Here is a 16,969-nt window from a genome sequence, read left to right as displayed (position 1 = left end):
AGATAACATTAATAAAAAGACAGTATAATAAGAACGCTCCTGGTTTTACTTCTTTTGGTATGGTACGTAAATGCACCGACATTCCCATCAGATGAAGCTGTGCTAACATGCTAACCATGAGATTGCTTGGAAAACTTGGAACAAAACACAACAATCCTCATGGTGGTATCTGAACTATTGTATCATAGCAACCATGACGCAGCACATGCATGATGGCGTCACCATGACGACGTGGCTTTACTCTCATCTGCTACCTGCTAAATTATATAACGACACTTTATACCTTAATCTAGGAAATTATCTTCTAGCATTTGCAACCATGTGTTTAAGATTAATAAGTAGTGATAATAATAAAAAATATTCTGCATAACTTGATCTATTTTACATCTGGATGGAACTTCTTAACAGTTCTGGCTATTTGCATTTTGATTTTCACTGTTTTAAAGATCCTGCAGACAAACGGACAAACTTAAAAACAAAAACGAGCGATTAAAAATTAACAGCCTTGATCAACTGTTTGATTAAGGTTTGTAATATTAGTATATTCGCTTTAAATTACTCTGCATTGATGCCGTTAAATGCTTACTTCATAATGTTATACGTTTTGCAGCATTTAAGCATTAATGATCTTGTTTAATCCTGTTAATCCCATTTATTCTCTGCCCGGCTCTGCCTCACACTGCTCCCACACATGCACACACATGATCTTTGTGCTGTCAGGTACAAGGTGTGCAGGACAAACATGAAAAATTGCTGCACAAACAGCGTAAACAAAGCGCTCTGCTGGGTGAAACCTCCCATGTGGGTCGTTTGACAGGAATGTCATTGTTCACAGGCCTCCGTCTGGGGACATGTGTTCGGCTTTGGAAGCCCTGCTTCAAAAGTCACTCAAACGACACCCCGCAACCCCTCCTTTCTTCAAGCCAGAGCCAATGGGATGCATGGTGGACGAACCCCGGCCAATCAGAGGCCGGTCACTCCTTTTATAGCCGGTGGTAAACAAATGGGAGGTCCATGTGCCTCCTGTTCCCTCTGTGTGAGCAGACATGTGAGCATCAGGTGGAGGAAGAGGATCAACTCCACCCCCACTGTCTTCCAGCAACATCTTGCAAACCTGATCACGTGACCTCAGCATGGGCGGGGCTACACAGAAAGGTTTGGAATGTGACTGGAGCGAATTCACATCTCTTTATCTTTCCCCTCTTCTGAAAGCAAATGCTTCTATTTCCCAGCCGTGTGGTGAAGTTTTGTTTCCCTGCAGCTTCAGCGGGTTGGGTTGGCTTCCTGTTCCGTCTCCAACCCCCACCAACGAGGACGCGCCAAAGCCCCCCCCCCCACCCCCTGGTTTGCTGACCTTGCCCCCTGAGAGCTTGTTGTTTTCCAACTGCAATTTGCGTGACTCAGCTGCTGTCGTGGTTTTCATTACGCACACACACACACACGCACACACACTGCAACCGAGTACAAAGCCTGTTTAGTAAGAAAACCAACAAACGGTTCCATCATGAATATAATTTATTGACAGAGCATGATGGTTACGACATAAATAGCTGCACAAAACCATTGATACGCTCAATAAATTAAATTCCATTTCAGTTTAACAGCAACGCTTGTTTTTTCCCACCATTCACGGTGGATTAATCATATCAGATGCTGATTATCCTGCATCAGTCTGATCAAAAACGTCCTCAATCCCCCCCCTCCCCTCCCCACCTTGATGCCAAATCGGAGCTCGTTTCCGCTCCGTCATCGAGCGACGATGACGCCTTTGGAGGGATCAGCAGCTCGCCGGAGGAATGCGGGCGCCGCACGCCCAGATTCGGCTCACAAATACCAGACGGGTGACACATTTCTTCTCTCCAGGTCCTCTCCCATGTAGGAAGAGTCAGGAATGTTGGGTAATGGTTTCACTGCAGCATTCCTGTCTGGTCCTTAGAAAACAGGCAGGTATTCCAGGTACATGCCAGGGTGTGGGGCGTGTTTGTCATCCCTCTTATTGATCGCCGCACCCACAAGCGTTCACACCAGAATTTAAGTTTCGTGAAACCTCCAAACGACCGGCCCTCCAAGTCCGACTCTTGTCCCAGTTCCTGCTGGTGGTCAGTCATAGGGGGGTAGTGGTGGTGGTGGTGGTGGGGGTCCGCTCCAGGCGGCGCCTGCATGAGCGCCGGGTTCACGAGTGTCTGAACGCAGAAAACTCCCGTTTGTGTCTGCGTGCCGAGGAGGGGGTGTCGAGTTCGTCAGCGTTCCTGCAGAACCAGTTCAGGAACCCACTGGTCAACACGTCTGCTCTCCTGGCAGTAGGTCCCCACCTCTTGAAGCCTGCAGTGTTCGGCCTGGGGGTTCTACAGGCGGGGGCGGAGGGGGGACGCAATTAGAAATTCAGATGAACTCAAAATATCAAACTAAAAAAAGATATCATAAAAGAGTCTGAATCGGCGTTACATAAGAGAGCGTAGTTAGTGATGAGTCAACGGACCGTGACCAGCATGCAGTGGAGATCTCGGTGCTCCTCCTGGTTCCTGTTGGCGTCCACGGCCCCCAGGAGCTGCTGGAGGCGTCGAACCCCCGACACCCGTAGGATGGTGAGGCCGCTGTCGCAGCAGAAGGACTGCAGAAGCGTGAAGTGGATCTGCAGAGCCACATCATCGGCGTCATCGGCCGCCAGGACGCACAGAACCACGCTGTCTGGATCTCTGAAGAGGAGGAGGAGGAGGAGGAAGAGGAGGAGGATGAGTTGCACATGAACACTCACACTTGCACGAGTGGGATGGAAGCAGGAGTCTTCTTATCGACTCACGTGTTGAGAAGTTTGGCTGATTCGTAGATGCCGACGGTCAGGCAGTTCTGTTTCTGAGCCGCCACCAGCAGCTCCTCCAGAGCCAGACCCACAGCCTGCTTCCTGGGGGGGGGGGCACCACAGAAGAAGAAGAGCCACGAATAAACAAATAAAGATTAGAATGCATGAAACATGCTGCAGGTCATCAATCACACCTGGATTAAACGCTTTCAACACATCAACTGCATTTGTTTCTGCAGAGGGTCTTAATTTTAATCCGACTAGCGACGCATAATTTGAGACGCGCATGTGCACTGTTGCACAAACGAGTCCTGAAATTGGAATTATGAGTTTCTGACTTTTAAAACTCAATATTAATGCATGCATCCCTTGTTTGTTCTTTTCCATATTCGATGCAGGAAATGTACAGGTAAAGGTGTATTCGCTCAACAACCGCCAGAATTTAATCCGATTACAAAAACCGGTCGCAAAAAAATCTCACCTGTTCTCGGAGGACCCGTAGCTTTCCTCTGGAATCATGTTCACACACTGAATCCGGTGCAGGAGGACCAGTGACCCGGTGCAGGACGAGCAGTGACCCGGTGCAGGAGGACCAATGACCCGGTGCAGGAGGACCAATGACCCAGTGCAAGAGGACCAGTGACCCGGCGCAGGAGAACCAGTAACCCGGTGCAGGAACCACTTCCACTGAAGTTCCGTGGAACTGCTGAAGTGTTTCTTAATAGAAGTGTTACGACAGTGGAGCAGAGAAAGGGGCGGGACCGAAACCAACCGAGCGTCGCGATTGGCTGTGAAAGAATGTCATATTTGCATGGCTGTTTTTCTTTTGTCAACACAATTTGGAGAAGAAGGGAGGGGGTGCCACCCATTCTAACAGAATTTACGTGTTTCATGACGCAAAAGTAAAAATGTGTTGCAGAAACGTTTTCCATGGAATAATCCTTAGGTTATTGCATTGAAATCTAAGGATTTCAATGGAAAGAATCCTACATTTATTTCTGTGTCAGTCTGAAAGTATTTGTAAAATTGCAAATTTAATTTAGCAGCTGCGTGTCGTTGAGAGAAAAGAGAGTTAGAAAGAATTTAATAAACCCTTTTGTGCGGTTATTAACTCGACTCGTCATCCCTGACTTGTTGATCGGTTTTGGAAATGACTGATAGATAAAATCACATTGCTGCAGGGGAATTCATCCGCAGACGGTAACTAATTAAATCGCTCTAGTCTCATGCGGTTGAGTGACAAGAGTTCATTTCCCGGTCTGACCTCCGGTGGTTGTGGAAGCATGACTGACACCTGGTGGTCAGAAGAGGGAACGACAGGCCCGATGGGAATAAGAGCCACGTGACCGAGCGCAGCGTCATTACGTCATCCATGCGTCGTGGAATAAAAATTTGAGTCCACTCGTAGAGGTGATGCACATTCTTTATTCATATATTCCTCCACATATTACAATCTGTTTTCAACCCACACATCACGCTCTCCCACAATGCTTTGCGCTCCGTCTTCATGAATATCATGAGAGTGTTTTACATGCAGGACACAAACACATGCCTATAATTCACACGGTTTCAGGTAATCCAGATTACAGATAGTTCCACCCTCTAAACTTCATTCATCATTTCAACGGTTTGCATGAAGAAAAAGGAGTTGTGTAAAATTTCCTGTGAGTTTACTGGAAAAAAATATCGATTTAAAAACATAACAATCAAAACTGATGTCAGAACATAAAACACGTTTGTGATGATGGTGAAAAAAATACTTTTAAATAACTATAAAATATAGTTGAAGTTATTTTTTCTGAATAAAAATTCACTTTCATTCGTAAAAAAAAACAACTTTTAATCACATTCAGACTTGCGATAATTGCCTCATTTTATGAGACAAATTATATATATGTGAGACAGATTATATATTACAAAGTGCTTTATTTTAGTAATCTGTAATTTGATGAAAATATATAAATAAATAGAGTTAGTTTAGTTAGTTGTTTAGTTAGTTGAGTTTAGACTCTCAGTTATTTCCAGACGACCCTGAAGACCCATAAATAAGGAATTAAAACTAATGATATGAATTTCTTTATAGTCACTCTACATATAAATAAATCATATAAGTGTTTTTTATCATCTGTTGTCAGATTAAACTCCATCCATCACATTTAGCATTTTTAAACTCAGATAGGACATAATACCTCCAACAGCATTTGCTGAATCCTGATTGGTGCATTTTTAAGTGCAAATCATCTCTACACTTTTTAGGATGATTGATTAATTCAGATCTGATGGTGACGACACAGAACGCCTCGCCTCACGTCTGCACATAACGCTCAAACCGAAGAACACCTGATCACCACAACGTGAATGAGATCCATTAGAGGTGCGAAGTAGGACATCTTACGATCAAAACGGTACAAAAAGACGTATTCAGGTACCGTCAAATGGCAGGAGAGTCATTTGAGAGCATTTGAAGTTGCCGGATTTATTAGAACTACATCGATATTGCATGAAAAGCAGCCAAACGCATCCAGAAACAAGCGCAGACACGTCGCACCTCTGCAAGAACGACAACTACACTGAATAATCTGCCGCTTCGGAGTTCGCAGCTTGACAAGGCTTCTCCCTCGAGCTCCTCTCCCGATCCCAGCGGGGTCATAGGTCAAAAACAATCATGCACAACTCCCCAAAGGAATATCTGCCCTCTTTGGATAAAAAGAAATGCAGGGTTTTGATCATAAAGCAGCACAAAGACGCGATTAGCCTGAAGGGTTTGGGGTGAGCGTCCTGCGTCGTTACACATTCATTAATATAGAGCTCATGCAGAAAAAGGTTGCATCGGCCAAACGTTTGCATCCCAGTCTTAAAACTCTATCTTGCAGGCGGGGAAGGTCTCGTCCTGCATGGCGACGGTGCTGTTGGAGCCCAGCACGCTGATGCCCAGCTCCTTCTGTCGGTCCAGCGTCTGCTGGTACCACTCCTGCATCGGCGTCGATTCAAAAGTGGGAATCACCGTCACCTAAAGGTGTGGAGAAAGCAATTATAGAGTAAAGCCTGAAGCATCATTTAATAATCAACCAAGACCCTCCTCATTCAATTCGTGGGTAATGATTTTGCTATATTTGGGCCATCAGTTCCTAACTTTTGACTTTCTTCCTACTATATCCGGGGTAAATTCCAGCAAACCTGTATCGCGTCCGGCCAGGATTTCTTGCTGTCCAGCAGCGCGTCCAGTGTGTGCCTCAGGAGTTCCTCTCTCTCGGGACTCTGGCCGCTGATGATGTAACACGAGGAGCGAATGCATTTGAAGAAGTCCGCGTCAACTGTCGGAGAGGCGGCTCCGGAAGGAACATAGGCCAGGTCAACGTAGACGCCAACCTCCCCGGCCGGGGAAGGCTTGGATCCTACAACCGGAGAGACATCAGTGTAGGAACCAGAGGCAGAAGACGTTTGTGTCATTTAGATTTTGTATTTCATACCTTGATGGGGAGATTTTGTTGGCACTGAGCGAGCGTTGAAGGAAGGTGTCCGAGTTGCAGATACGCTCCCCTTCCCCATCTTGGTCTTCCCTGAGCCGGATCTCTGGGAGGCTTCAGCTACCTGAAGTTAAATGTGAGAAGTTTTGAACTTTAGAGAATGACTTATGTTAAAAAAAAAAAAAGTCATGGGATGCTCAAAAAATAAAGACTCTGATTCTCTGAAAATGTCAACTTTGACCAAATATGTGGTTTTACGTCATCCCCTGAGAGTCCATCCTTCCTCAGAGGTGATGCCTATCTTCTCACCAGTGGAATTAAACCGTGGTTAAGCTGACTTGTCTAATGCCTTGATGTGGTTTCTCGAATTTTGTTTCCGGCTCTTTTCAATGTGAAACCAGTATGTTCTATATTTTAAATGAAGATTTTGGCAAGATTTTCTCGTCATTTGAACATCTTTTCCGTTTTTTTACAGATTAAACTTGTCCTTTTCTTTTAAACTCATGAGACAAACTGACCGCTGAAGACTTCTTCCCTTGCATCCCGGCGGTTTTGACCCTCTTCCCGTGATTGTCAGAGTCAGACTGAGGAACGGGCATGGCTGTGTCCGGATGTGGAGGCAGGGGCGGACTGTCCCTGGCTGGGATCGGGAGAGGGTCCCGGGGCAAACCTTGCCCAGTGCAGAAGTCGTGGGGGGAGTTAGACGGCTCACTGCAGGACTCGTCTTCGGAGTCCAGAGCTCCGTCCGCTGTTGTGGATGGGCAGTCTTCCATGCACACACGTGGATAGGACTCGCTGGGTGATGCATCCTTTGCGTTGTTGTTGTGGTGATGCTGCGAAACAAAGGACTCGCTTGCACCTGAACCAGAGTCTGTCGGCTTGAAATGCTTGAACTCGCACGGAGAGACCAGACAAAGATCCACGTCATGGTTCAACGCCTCAAAATGAAGTGTGTTGGGAGCCGGAGGTCGCCACATTTCGGAAGACTGTCCCGAAGATCTCAGGGGCTTCCTGATTGGTAAAGACATCCCTATAATGTGACCCCCGTTGGAGTTGGAGTGATGTAGACTGTCATCCCCTTCTCTTTGGCTCGTAGTGGACGGTCCCTGCTCTAAGGACATGGACAGGGACTCGTCCACTTCTGTTGACTGAGGTGAACTCACCTCTGCTGGCAAGGAGTGTGTGGTGGTGGTGGTGGCGAGTGACGGAGACGGGTCTGAAGACCCTTCTTTAAATGTTCCCAGAGAGAGGAAGCTGAGGTGCTTCTCTCTGGTGCTTCCGTGGCTCTCTTGAGTGTTTCTGGGTTGGCACGGCTGGTCGTCGCTTTGCTTGGACGATCCGTTTGTCTGGCTGGCGTCAGATGATTCCAAGCTGCCCGTATGGGCCTGTAACCTGCTGAGAGTGGCCTTGTTGCACCAAACGTCATCTGGAGACAGACAGTAAGGGGTGTGGCCGGCGCTGTTGGGACGCGAATCAGGAGAGTCGGGCTCTACGGTCTCCTCATCAAGGCTAGCTGGGGCCTGGTTGTCTGGAGAGGATCTTGAAGGAGGGCTGCTCCTCAAAGCTCCGTCCAGGAGGGTGAATTCAGTCGGGGTTAAGTCGAGCTGGACCGAATGCTTAGTGGTCGGAGTCCTGCTTAAGGGACAGGGAAACCCCACAACTTTTACCGGTCTGGGAACATTTAGAGACGGGTCTACTTTCCCTCCAGCAGTCAAAGCAATGTTTTGCATTTCTTGATCACTGCTGTCTTTGCCCGTTGTTGCCTTGACACCTTCCGCATCTTCCCGTTGGGCATCAGCAACTTTGTTTTTCGTGTCTTTGCTTCCCTTTGCTTCATTTGTGGTTTCCGCCATCACCATAGTTTCCTCCTGAAGCCTGAGAAAATCAGCTGTCATGTCCTCCGGTGTGGACATTTTGGAGCCACTAGGGTCCTTGGATGTGTTTTGATTCTGCTGTTTGGAACCAACACTCTCTGACATCGTCCCAGCATCGGGTTTCGGGGAGTTGCCCTTTGGCAATTCCATGTTCACCTTCTTGTCATTTGTTGCCTCCTTTCCTGATGGCTTTCTTGTTTTTGTCATTCCAGTTTTGGAGTCATTTTTAGCTTCTTTTTTCAGTTTAACTTTGTTTTCATTCTTTGGTTTGGGAAGTAGAGCATCCCTTTTTTCCTCCTTCTTTCCTCCCGTCTTTGGAAGGTTCCTCTCTGATGACGCTTTCTGCTTCACACCAACCTCTTTAATTCTGGTACCGACTCCGTTTATGACTTTTCCTTTGTCCTTCCCTTCTTTTACGTGAGACCTCCCGCTGTCCTGGCTGTCTGTCCTTCTGCTCTTTTTTTCCTCCCCCATCCTCTCCAGGTCCCCGGTGGTCACCGTGGGTTTCTGCAGGAAGGCCAGTCCTTTCAGCTTCTCCAGCCCCTGCAGCAGCTTCGCCTGTGGGGTGACACCCGGGAAAAGAACCCTGACCACCTTCTCCTGGGGGCACGCCGGGTGCCAGACGAGCAGGGCGGACACCGAGGTCAGCACAGGGAGAGGGAGGGGTTGGGTTTTGGATGCTGATGATGCCCCATCAGGCCAGTTTTGCATGAATGTTTGATACTCCTGGCTGTTCTTGCCGGGGTTGAGGACGTATAAATCCAGCTGTCCCACGCCCATCTTCTGGAACAGGGTCAGAGGTTCGATAGGGACCCCCTGCGGTCGAAACAATGGCTGCGGTGTAATATCTAACTTCTTTAATAACTGCAGAGTCAGGGCTGCCTGGCTTGTACTCTTCATCACGCCGTCAACACCTGAGAGAAACGACGATTAGTTGAGTATTCAGGGAATGTAGGCAGAGACCAACCAAGGCAAAGCAGACAAACAGGACTGGACAAAAGGTTTCAGGCATCACTCACAAGGTTGCGTTTCCATCTGCAACCTGCTGGGGGCGTTAAAGAACACAACGCCGAGCTCTGGGGAGATGAGCCTCTTCGACCCGTCGTCTGTTTAAAGGAAAACAAAGAAAGTTGGGTAGGAAACAGGGAGGAGCTACTTCCCACATGGATAGGGAGCTGCAGAAATATAATTAGCCTGATTCCTTACTTTTGATGCCAGAGCTCAATTCCAGCTCTGCTACTTTCCTCTCTAGAAAGGCATTGACCCCGGGGAGGTTCTCGGTCCCGATGTGAGTCAGCAGAACCGCGTCTACCCGGTCCAGGTGGCGGACCAGCTTCCAGAAACAAGCCTGAGAGTCCGAGCCACCGTCGATCAGCACCGTGAAACCGCTGACAGCAAAGAAGGCACAGTCGCCACGGCCAGCAGGGAAGACGTAGCAGCAGGGGCGGGACAGCTTCAGGAAGCCCACGGTGGTGGGCGGGGGCAGCAAGTCAAACGGAGACGGAGGGGAAACGGTGCCCGAGATCAGGGAGGTGAACTCCCCCAGGGCCTCCATGGCTGGCAGCACCTCTTGGGGGTTGATGTGCAGGGCGATGGGACCCTGTGGAGGCTGGTTCCCCAACAGCGTCGCCCTCCAGTGGTCGGTGTCGGGACAGCGGACGGTGAGATCGAATTGGGAGGAGGAATCTGAAAACTCTCGATCTAAGAACTAAAGACAGAACAATTTTTCGGCGTTCATCTGCTTGTGATGTCATCTCAGGATGAAGATTAACCCGGTCCCAGATGGAGAAGTGTTTTACCTCCTCCGTCAGTATTTGCTTCAGGTGTTGAGGCGAGAACAGCCCCCTGTCGAACAGAAGCTCTCCGCTCTCCTCCACACTCTGACCGGCCAAGACCAGGAGCTTAAACACAGAGTCTCTGGACAGCAGCGCCGAGACCTGCAAAGACAGGGAACCGTCGTTCCATTTGTGATGTCACAAAAAAATACACCAAAATCCAGAGTTAAAAGGAGTTTGAAGAAAGGAATAGAGAGCAGAAAATAAAGATGAATTTTATGGTTTGGATTCCAAGTTAATTCAGAGCAGGATATTTGTTCCAATGCATTTCTACGACCCCCGGCTCGGTCCAATATCTATCCAGGATTCATGTCCTCACCTCTGAACGGGCCTGATCCTGAGACGGACTGATCAGCACCTGAGTGTCCAACACTCTGGTACCGTGGCGAAGACACTTCTGCCCTGAAGAGGCAGAAAGAAAAACAGAATAGAAAGAGAAGGACAGGCAGAAGCAAACGGGGGATGGATGGATGGATGGATGGATGGATGGATGGAGGGTGGAGGAAGCTCTCTGAGGGAGGAGAGGGAGGCTGGAGGCAAACAGGAAGGGAACTCAGGAGAAGTTGCTGTGAAAGTGAACCTGGCGGCCGATTAATTGTCTGAGCAAAAAGGAAGGAAGAAATGGAACAGCTGAGTCAGGGAGAATGAAAGGAGTGAATCCAGTCTGAGAGGAGCCGCCGGAGAACCGACCCAAATAGAGACAAAAGTTTCTTTGTCTTTAACTCAAGTTAGAGACAAAAATGAGGTCACTGCGTTACGACTCCTGCACCGCTTCATCTTTTGGCAATTTTTATGCTTTCCAGTGCAGAAAACATCCAATGTCACACCTCTGAAATCGGAATGACATCTCAAGGTGTTTTTGTCCAGGTGCATTCAGAAATACTTGCCCTGGAAAATCTGCAACTACACATAAAGACTGTCCTGTTTTTCAGACGCTGTGTCTTTGATTCTTGTTCATTATTTTAACAATTATTCAGCATTAAGCATCAATTCTTTCTCTCATCTTTCACGTCTTTCATAACATCTCATCCTTCATAATAAATCCTTCCTGCTGTCGTTCTGTCCTTCCTACAAACACGCTCGTCGGTTCTGATGTTCAACGCTTGACTTCACAGCTCGCCTGCAGCGCGACCGTCTGAGTCTGATGTCTGTCTTTGCACCAGTTTCCCAGCGAGTCGTCGGCGCTGCTAAAATGCTAAAACATGCACATAAAGAAGGGCGACGCCACATGTCTACAGGTCCTTATTATGTTCTCTGCAAAAAAGGCCCACCCATGTTTTCCTTCCTTCCTTCCTTCCTTCCTTCCTTCCTCGAGCCCTGACTGGCTAAACCAGGGGGTTACCATGGAGACAGGGCTTTCTGAGCGATAAAGGGTCAAAGGATTCAGAGAAGGAGTGGAATCAACCTACCTGCACCCTTAAAAGATGCCGTGTGATGGGAGAGGAACTCTCGGAGAAAGACGTTTAGGTTACAGGACTTTAAGCTGACATCCCATGAGCGTATCCCTGGAGACAGGAACGACAAATTGTGTTTTCAGTTTCAAGCATGACCCGATGAATCAAACAAAATGATAACAGTTTGTACTCATCTTGATGAAGATGCATGGAGGTCTACAGGTTTTATTATTAGCTTAGCTTTAGCTCAACATGGAGACACACCCCTGACAACATGGATGTTTCCACCAGCAAACGGAGAAGTGACATTCTGGTTTAGCAGTTTCCACCAGCCCCTGACCAGTAATCTGTGTTTAATCCTCATCTCTGTCCCTGCACCTCCTTCTTTATGATTAATTTATTATTAATATTATTCCTAGTTTTAATATAAGCTGCTTGCAAATACAAGCTTCCTGATAAAATTACACTCTGTCCTGTTCCATCTCGTCAAGCTCCATCTCCTGCCTCCAGTCTCCACTGATTCGCATAAACACGCAAAGGTTGATGGTTTTGTGTCGATTGAATATTTTCATAGTCAAATTTCCCCCCATGAGCGTCTCCTGACATAATAATCCTGAGAACAAACCACCAGCCCCACACGGCATTTAATTATAACGCGCCCAGAGGGATGAGGCGATGCTGGAGTCCCGCCAGATGACGCATCCTCGGTCTGTCCGGGTGGATAAAAAACCAGTAAAAGATGCACCGGTCAGTTTAGCATCATCTACGATGGTTTATGTTTAAAAAAAAAAAAAAATCCGGTTTGAATTTATATATTTAAAGCGATAAAGGGAGAAGAAACGCGCTGGAATAAACGCACCTCGTTCAATCTCCCCGCTGATGAGACGCGTCTGTCCGGACTGAGCGGTCCGTCCGATGATGATGAGCAGAGAGTGTTTGTGGAGGCAGGAGTCGAGGTCTGCGGTCGTGGGTCGTCTCAGCTCCTCCTGGACCTCCCTCCCCGGGACCCGGCTGGACGCCATGTTGGAAACTTGACTGTGATGTCATTAAAAAAAAAAAAAACCCACGACGGCGCCTTTTATTACCAGGAGAAGCCGCTGGTGCAGTGAATGTGTGGGAGGAGGGTGAATTATTGATGAGATGTGGCAAAAGGAATCAATGTGCTCTTATTTATTGTCGTCCCTTAAGTGTTTTTATGAATTTAGATGGGAGGAAATGACCAACAAGTGGTGTTTGTGGGGAAATATAATAAAAATATGAGTTTGCGGAGATAAAATCCTTCACTGTTTTCTTAATTCAGACACAAACACCGGAGATTAATCAATTTATTGAGCTCATTATCTTACAAATGTCTTTCGAAATAATTGCTATGACCTGCGGATCAATGAGAATCTCCACAGATCATTTCATTACACCCTCCCCTCACCCACACAATAAGAATAATGGAACCAAAGAAGTACATTACAATCTTTTTTAAAACCTTCACCAAGTTTACAAAACAAAAAGTGCCCTTTATTAATCACATGTACCACAATTTCCTATTTCTATCATGACGGGTTAACAACAGGTGTTACGAGCCTTCACAAACATTTAAGGACGTAAAAGTTGCAGGAAGTTCCTCGGGGACAGCTGCACAGCGTTCCAATACGCGCACCTTTACGCACGGCGCACGGCTCCCCAGCGTCACACTGGAACAATGAAAGTGAGATGTATGCATGAAAACTATGGATTGAGGTTGTAGATTTACTTTAAAACTCAAATGCATTTGAAAAGTAAGGCATTAAATCTATTTTAGGCAAATCAATTAATGGAATGTGTTTTTGTATTTACAAGATGTTCTGAGCATTATTAGATAAAATGAACAATTAACTAAATCAATTGCATAAAATACAAATTAATTTCATGATTTCCACTTTGGTGCACATACCGAAGGCAGCCAGCCAAGCTTTTTCTCTAAGGGCATCTCTTTGCTCCTCAGCTTCTCCAGAACTTCTTGCAACGCGTCAATCTGTGGAGAAAAGTGTTTTTGAACTCGACCTGAGTGTTAAAGCTCAAACAGCTCGAGTTTATCCTTCAGCGGAAACATTTCAGGTGAATATTCCCTCACCAGATCTTTCTCCTGTTGAGATTTCAGGGTGAAGTCCGACGAGCGCGTCTCCAGAGAGGAGTCGTCCGCGCGTACGAGCCACAGGTACGCGCAGCAGCAGGTGGCCGCGAGGAGGAGAGCTCTGACGCGGAGCATGGTGCTGGAGCAGGAGCAGGAGGTCTGAGGACTGGTCTGGAGGTGTCTTGGATGGAGACCCCCTTTATAGAGACACTAAACAGCAGCGGACCTCTGAAATATTCACGGCCGTTGTTGACACGGGTCACACCGCTCATCTCCCGTGTCCACCCGGGATAATCACAGGAAGTGACCCGTCGGGATGATGTCACGGGTGGTTAAAGGTGGATTGACATTACATAAAACATGTCTGAAAACGTATTTGCGCCTTGAATGAGTGACAAACGTCTTCCCAAATGTTTTTAATATTACTGAAATATGTTGTCGTTTGAACATGTTAAGCCTGAACACAGTAAAACTTATTAAACACTTCACACGATTGTTTGACCAAAAACATAAAACCATGCTCTTTACATATGATAAGAAGAGTAAACCTTCCCTTCCGTGCTGATCTACTAAACTTCCGCTTTGTGACATCAATAAATGTTAAATCAGACTTCAGGTTAACCCACATTGACACCAATCTGTAGTCAGGATCTAATTTCCTCTTCTATGAGTAACCTCAATCACCCCTTTAGCCAACAGTCCGACCCCTGGTCACCTTTGACAATTCATGACGCGCCCAAGAGACGATTTTTCTGCTATATGAGTGTAATTTCTTTGACAGGGAAAAAAATTTACACCCAGTCATAGAAAGTCTCTGGCTCATTTGAGTTGAGAGAAATAAATAATTTGCCAAATTTTTACTTCACATTATTTTATATTCTGGTTATTTTAAAACTACTGTATCTCGTGAACGTAAAAAGCGCGTTGGCAAATCTGCTGCCATTACTGACAATTTAATAGAAAAATACACACTCCTAAACCAGTAATAAATTGAAAGGAAGTAGGTAAACTGTACAGTAAGAAATAAATAGTTACCTGATGGTAACCGTGGTGACAGCCTTTCACTCAAACTGTACATCTCTAATAAGAAAACTTACTGCCTTCGCTGTGCTTTTATTCCTGCTGTTACTCGTCCTCTCCGCTAGGGGGCGGAAGCTCACGCAGCGCTTTAGAAAGTAAGAACGAGACCGGAAATCCGGTCCAATCAGCTAGCTTGAGCGGTGCGGAGCTAAATAACAGTTTAGCTAACGACTCATTGTTCCGTGTTGTATTTGTAGTAAAAGGCGACAATGTCTGAAAGAAAAGTACTTAATGTAAGTATGCGAACGCTAACAAATCACGTAACATTTAAAAAAAAAAGTCGTAGCGTACCGGTTGTGTCGTAAAACAAACGGGCTAATGCTAGTTCGGAAGCTAAATCCCCCCCACAACAGATAAAGTAGTAAACACTGGATCACGTTTGTTAAAGCTGCTCATTTATTTTAACAACGATGGCTTCAGTTAGATAGAAATCGTGTAATTTCCGTCGATTCGTTGCTGTTATTTTCAATACTGTGTTTCTTGTCCCGCAGAAATACTACCCTCCGGATTTCGATCCATCCAAAATCCCAAAGCTAAAGCTCCCGAAGGATCGTCAGTATGTTGTTAGACTGATGGCTCCGTTCAACATGAGGTACAGCACCTGCTGGTTATTCACCCTTTAGCGTGCTTTAGTTCCACTATTCAAACTATTTACTACACATTTATAAACATCATGTCGTCATCATGGTGTCTCTGGCTGTTAACAGGTGTAAAACGTGTGGTGAGTACATCTACAAGGGGAAGAAGTTCAACGCCCGCAAAGAGACCGTTCAGAACGAGCTGTACATGGGTTTACCCATCTTCCGTTTCTACATCAAATGCACTCGGTGTTTGGCTGAGATCACATTTAAGGTGAGAGTTTTTAATGCAGAGGTTAAGATTCAATAGTTTCTTGTGTTTTTTTTTTTTAATGTTCTCCAGCGGGATGTTCAAATCATTTCACACTCTTTCCTCTTGTTGTGAGTATAGACTGACCCAGAAAACACAGACTACGCTATGGAACACGGTGCAACAAGAAACTTCCAGGCGGAGAAGCTTATTGAGGAGGAGGAGAAGAGAATCCAGCAGGAGAGGGAGGACGAGGAGCTGAACAATCCCATGAAGGTCTGTGATGTAAATCCAAATGGGATGTTATTGTTTTAAACGGGAATACAAATTAAAACTGATGAATTCTCAAATTGTCTTCCAGGTGTTGGAGAACCGCACAAAGGATTCCAAGATGGAGATGGAGGTTCTGGAGAATCTCCAGGAGCTGAAGGAGCTGAATCAGAGGCAGGCCCAGGTGGACTTTGAGGGGATGATCGATCGGTACAGAGAGCTGGAGAGGGTGGAGAAGGAAAGAGAGAAAGAAGAGGATGAGCGCGAGACAAAGTGAGTGAGGAAGGTTAAAAGTTTTATATCATGACAGCTTAAAAAACGAACAACCCAAACTGACTGCTTTGCTTCTCAGAGAGATGTTGGATCGCGCTCTCGTGAAAAGACTCAGAGACTCTGACTCGGAGGAGGAGAAGGAGGAATGCAGCAGCTCCAAGTCGACGATGTTCAGCACAGAAAAACCAACGGACATCCTCGCTGCTGATTCACCTGCAGAGACACAGGTGTGTGTGACTGACGTGTTTTCACATTGCTAGATTTGCTGTAGTCCATTTAAATTCTAATTTGAAACCTGTGGCAGCAGGACTCGCTGCACGCTGATAAAGACTCAATAAATAATCTGAAACGTGGAATTCCTTCTACTTTTCACAGGGAACCTCAGCTGCAGGACCAAAGAGGACCAAAGTGGAGAGCTGGGAAAGGAGCGTGGGGACGCTGGGTGGGGGTCGGGCTCTGGGGTCTCTGGTCGTACGAAAGAAACCAACAGCAAATGGCAACAAATCGACCACAGCAATGACAGCTGGGTCCACGTCACAAACAGGTGAGACGTCATCTTTATACTACTGCTGGTATGATTAAGTGTTTGCGTTGGATTAGTAATTGTTTATCCTCTCTTTTAGCTTCCAAGGCGCCTACTGCTGACTCTGCCTCTAAAGCAGTCACCACACAAAACGGTTCATCGTCCCTAAGCCTTCTAGGGGCGTATTCGGACAGCGACGGCAGCAGCAGTGAATGAGGAGATCCACAGGGATGGATTTTGATGCCAGGGACTCAAATTCAGATGTTTAAATGATGAACAGGAAATCTGTGAAACTCTCTCCCAGGAACTCCCTAATATAAAAACTGATGAGTGTGTCTGTTATCAGGAATTATGTTTGTCATTTCTTGTGAGAAATATCAGTTGTATATTTTATGGTTTAATAAACTGCTAATTCCTTTTATCCTTGACTTATTTTAAATTCAAATGAAGGGTGACAGTGTGAGCTGGTTAATCCCCCCCCACTGCCCTGCAGATGTTCAAATGTTAACATAAGGTTT

The 16,969-nt window shown here is 46.4% G+C and overlaps 4 protein-coding genes across 5 annotated transcripts; 1 reads left to right on the top strand and 3 right to left on the bottom strand.

Annotated features, from left to right (window-relative positions):
• Positions 1–836: 836 nt before the first annotated feature.
• LOC137610666 (growth arrest and DNA damage-inducible protein GADD45 beta-like) lies at positions 837–3,750 on the bottom strand. Of its 2 annotated transcripts, none has more exons than XM_068338393.1 (4): positions 3,282–3,750; positions 2,801–2,902; positions 2,446–2,696; positions 837–2,345 (listed from the first exon to the last, which is right to left on the bottom strand). In XM_068338393.1, exons 1-3 carry the CDS (start codon positions 3,317–3,319, stop codon positions 2,471–2,473), a joined length of 366 nt encoding a protein of 121 aa, XP_068194494.1. In that variant the 5' UTR covers positions 3,320–3,750; the 3' UTR covers positions 837–2,345; positions 2,446–2,470. The 2 variants fall into 2 exon arrangements, with proteins under 2 accessions (XP_068194494.1, XP_068194493.1); XM_068338392.1 differs by having other exon boundaries at positions 2,480–2,696; positions 3,282–3,737.
• Positions 3,751–4,205: 455 nt separating this feature from the next.
• Positions 4,206–12,392, bottom strand: LOC137611283 (microtubule-associated protein 1S-like). Its single transcript, XM_068339387.1, has 11 exons — positions 12,230–12,392; positions 11,386–11,481; positions 11,319–11,335; positions 10,296–10,487; positions 9,941–10,078; positions 9,348–9,849; positions 9,161–9,247; positions 6,786–9,055; positions 6,271–6,391; positions 5,978–6,195; positions 4,206–5,810 (listed from the first exon to the last, which is right to left on the bottom strand). The coding sequence occupies exons 1-11, from the start codon at positions 12,390–12,392 to the stop codon at positions 5,655–5,657; spliced, it is 3,960 nt and encodes a 1,319-aa protein (XP_068195488.1). The 3' UTR covers positions 4,206–5,654.
• A 413-nt stretch (positions 12,393–12,805) lies between these two features.
• On the bottom strand, positions 12,806–13,612 carry LOC137611316 (cocaine- and amphetamine-regulated transcript protein-like). The gene is made up of 3 exons (XM_068339444.1): positions 13,478–13,612; positions 13,298–13,378; positions 12,806–13,058 (listed from the first exon to the last, which is right to left on the bottom strand). The coding sequence occupies exons 1-3, from the start codon at positions 13,610–13,612 to the stop codon at positions 12,951–12,953; spliced, it is 324 nt and encodes a 107-aa protein (XP_068195545.1). The 3' UTR covers positions 12,806–12,950.
• A 1,055-nt stretch (positions 13,613–14,667) lies between these two features.
• yju2 (YJU2 splicing factor homolog) lies at positions 14,668–16,950 on the top strand. The gene is made up of 8 exons (XM_068338568.1): positions 14,668–14,790; positions 15,049–15,149; positions 15,265–15,409; positions 15,527–15,661; positions 15,747–15,928; positions 16,008–16,155; positions 16,304–16,472; positions 16,552–16,950. Exons 1-8 carry the CDS (start codon positions 14,767–14,769, stop codon positions 16,665–16,667), a joined length of 1,020 nt encoding a protein of 339 aa, XP_068194669.1. The 5' UTR covers positions 14,668–14,766; the 3' UTR covers positions 16,668–16,950.
• Positions 16,951–16,969: the final 19 nt, after the last annotated feature.

This window comes from Antennarius striatus, chromosome 17 (genome assembly GCF_040054535.1).
Source record: "Antennarius striatus isolate MH-2024 chromosome 17, ASM4005453v1, whole genome shotgun sequence".
Lineage (NCBI taxonomy): Eukaryota > Metazoa > Chordata > Actinopteri > Lophiiformes > Antennariidae > Antennarius > Antennarius striatus.
Note: the sequence above shows the minus strand (reverse complement) of the source record. Positions and strands in the feature narration are given on the sequence as shown.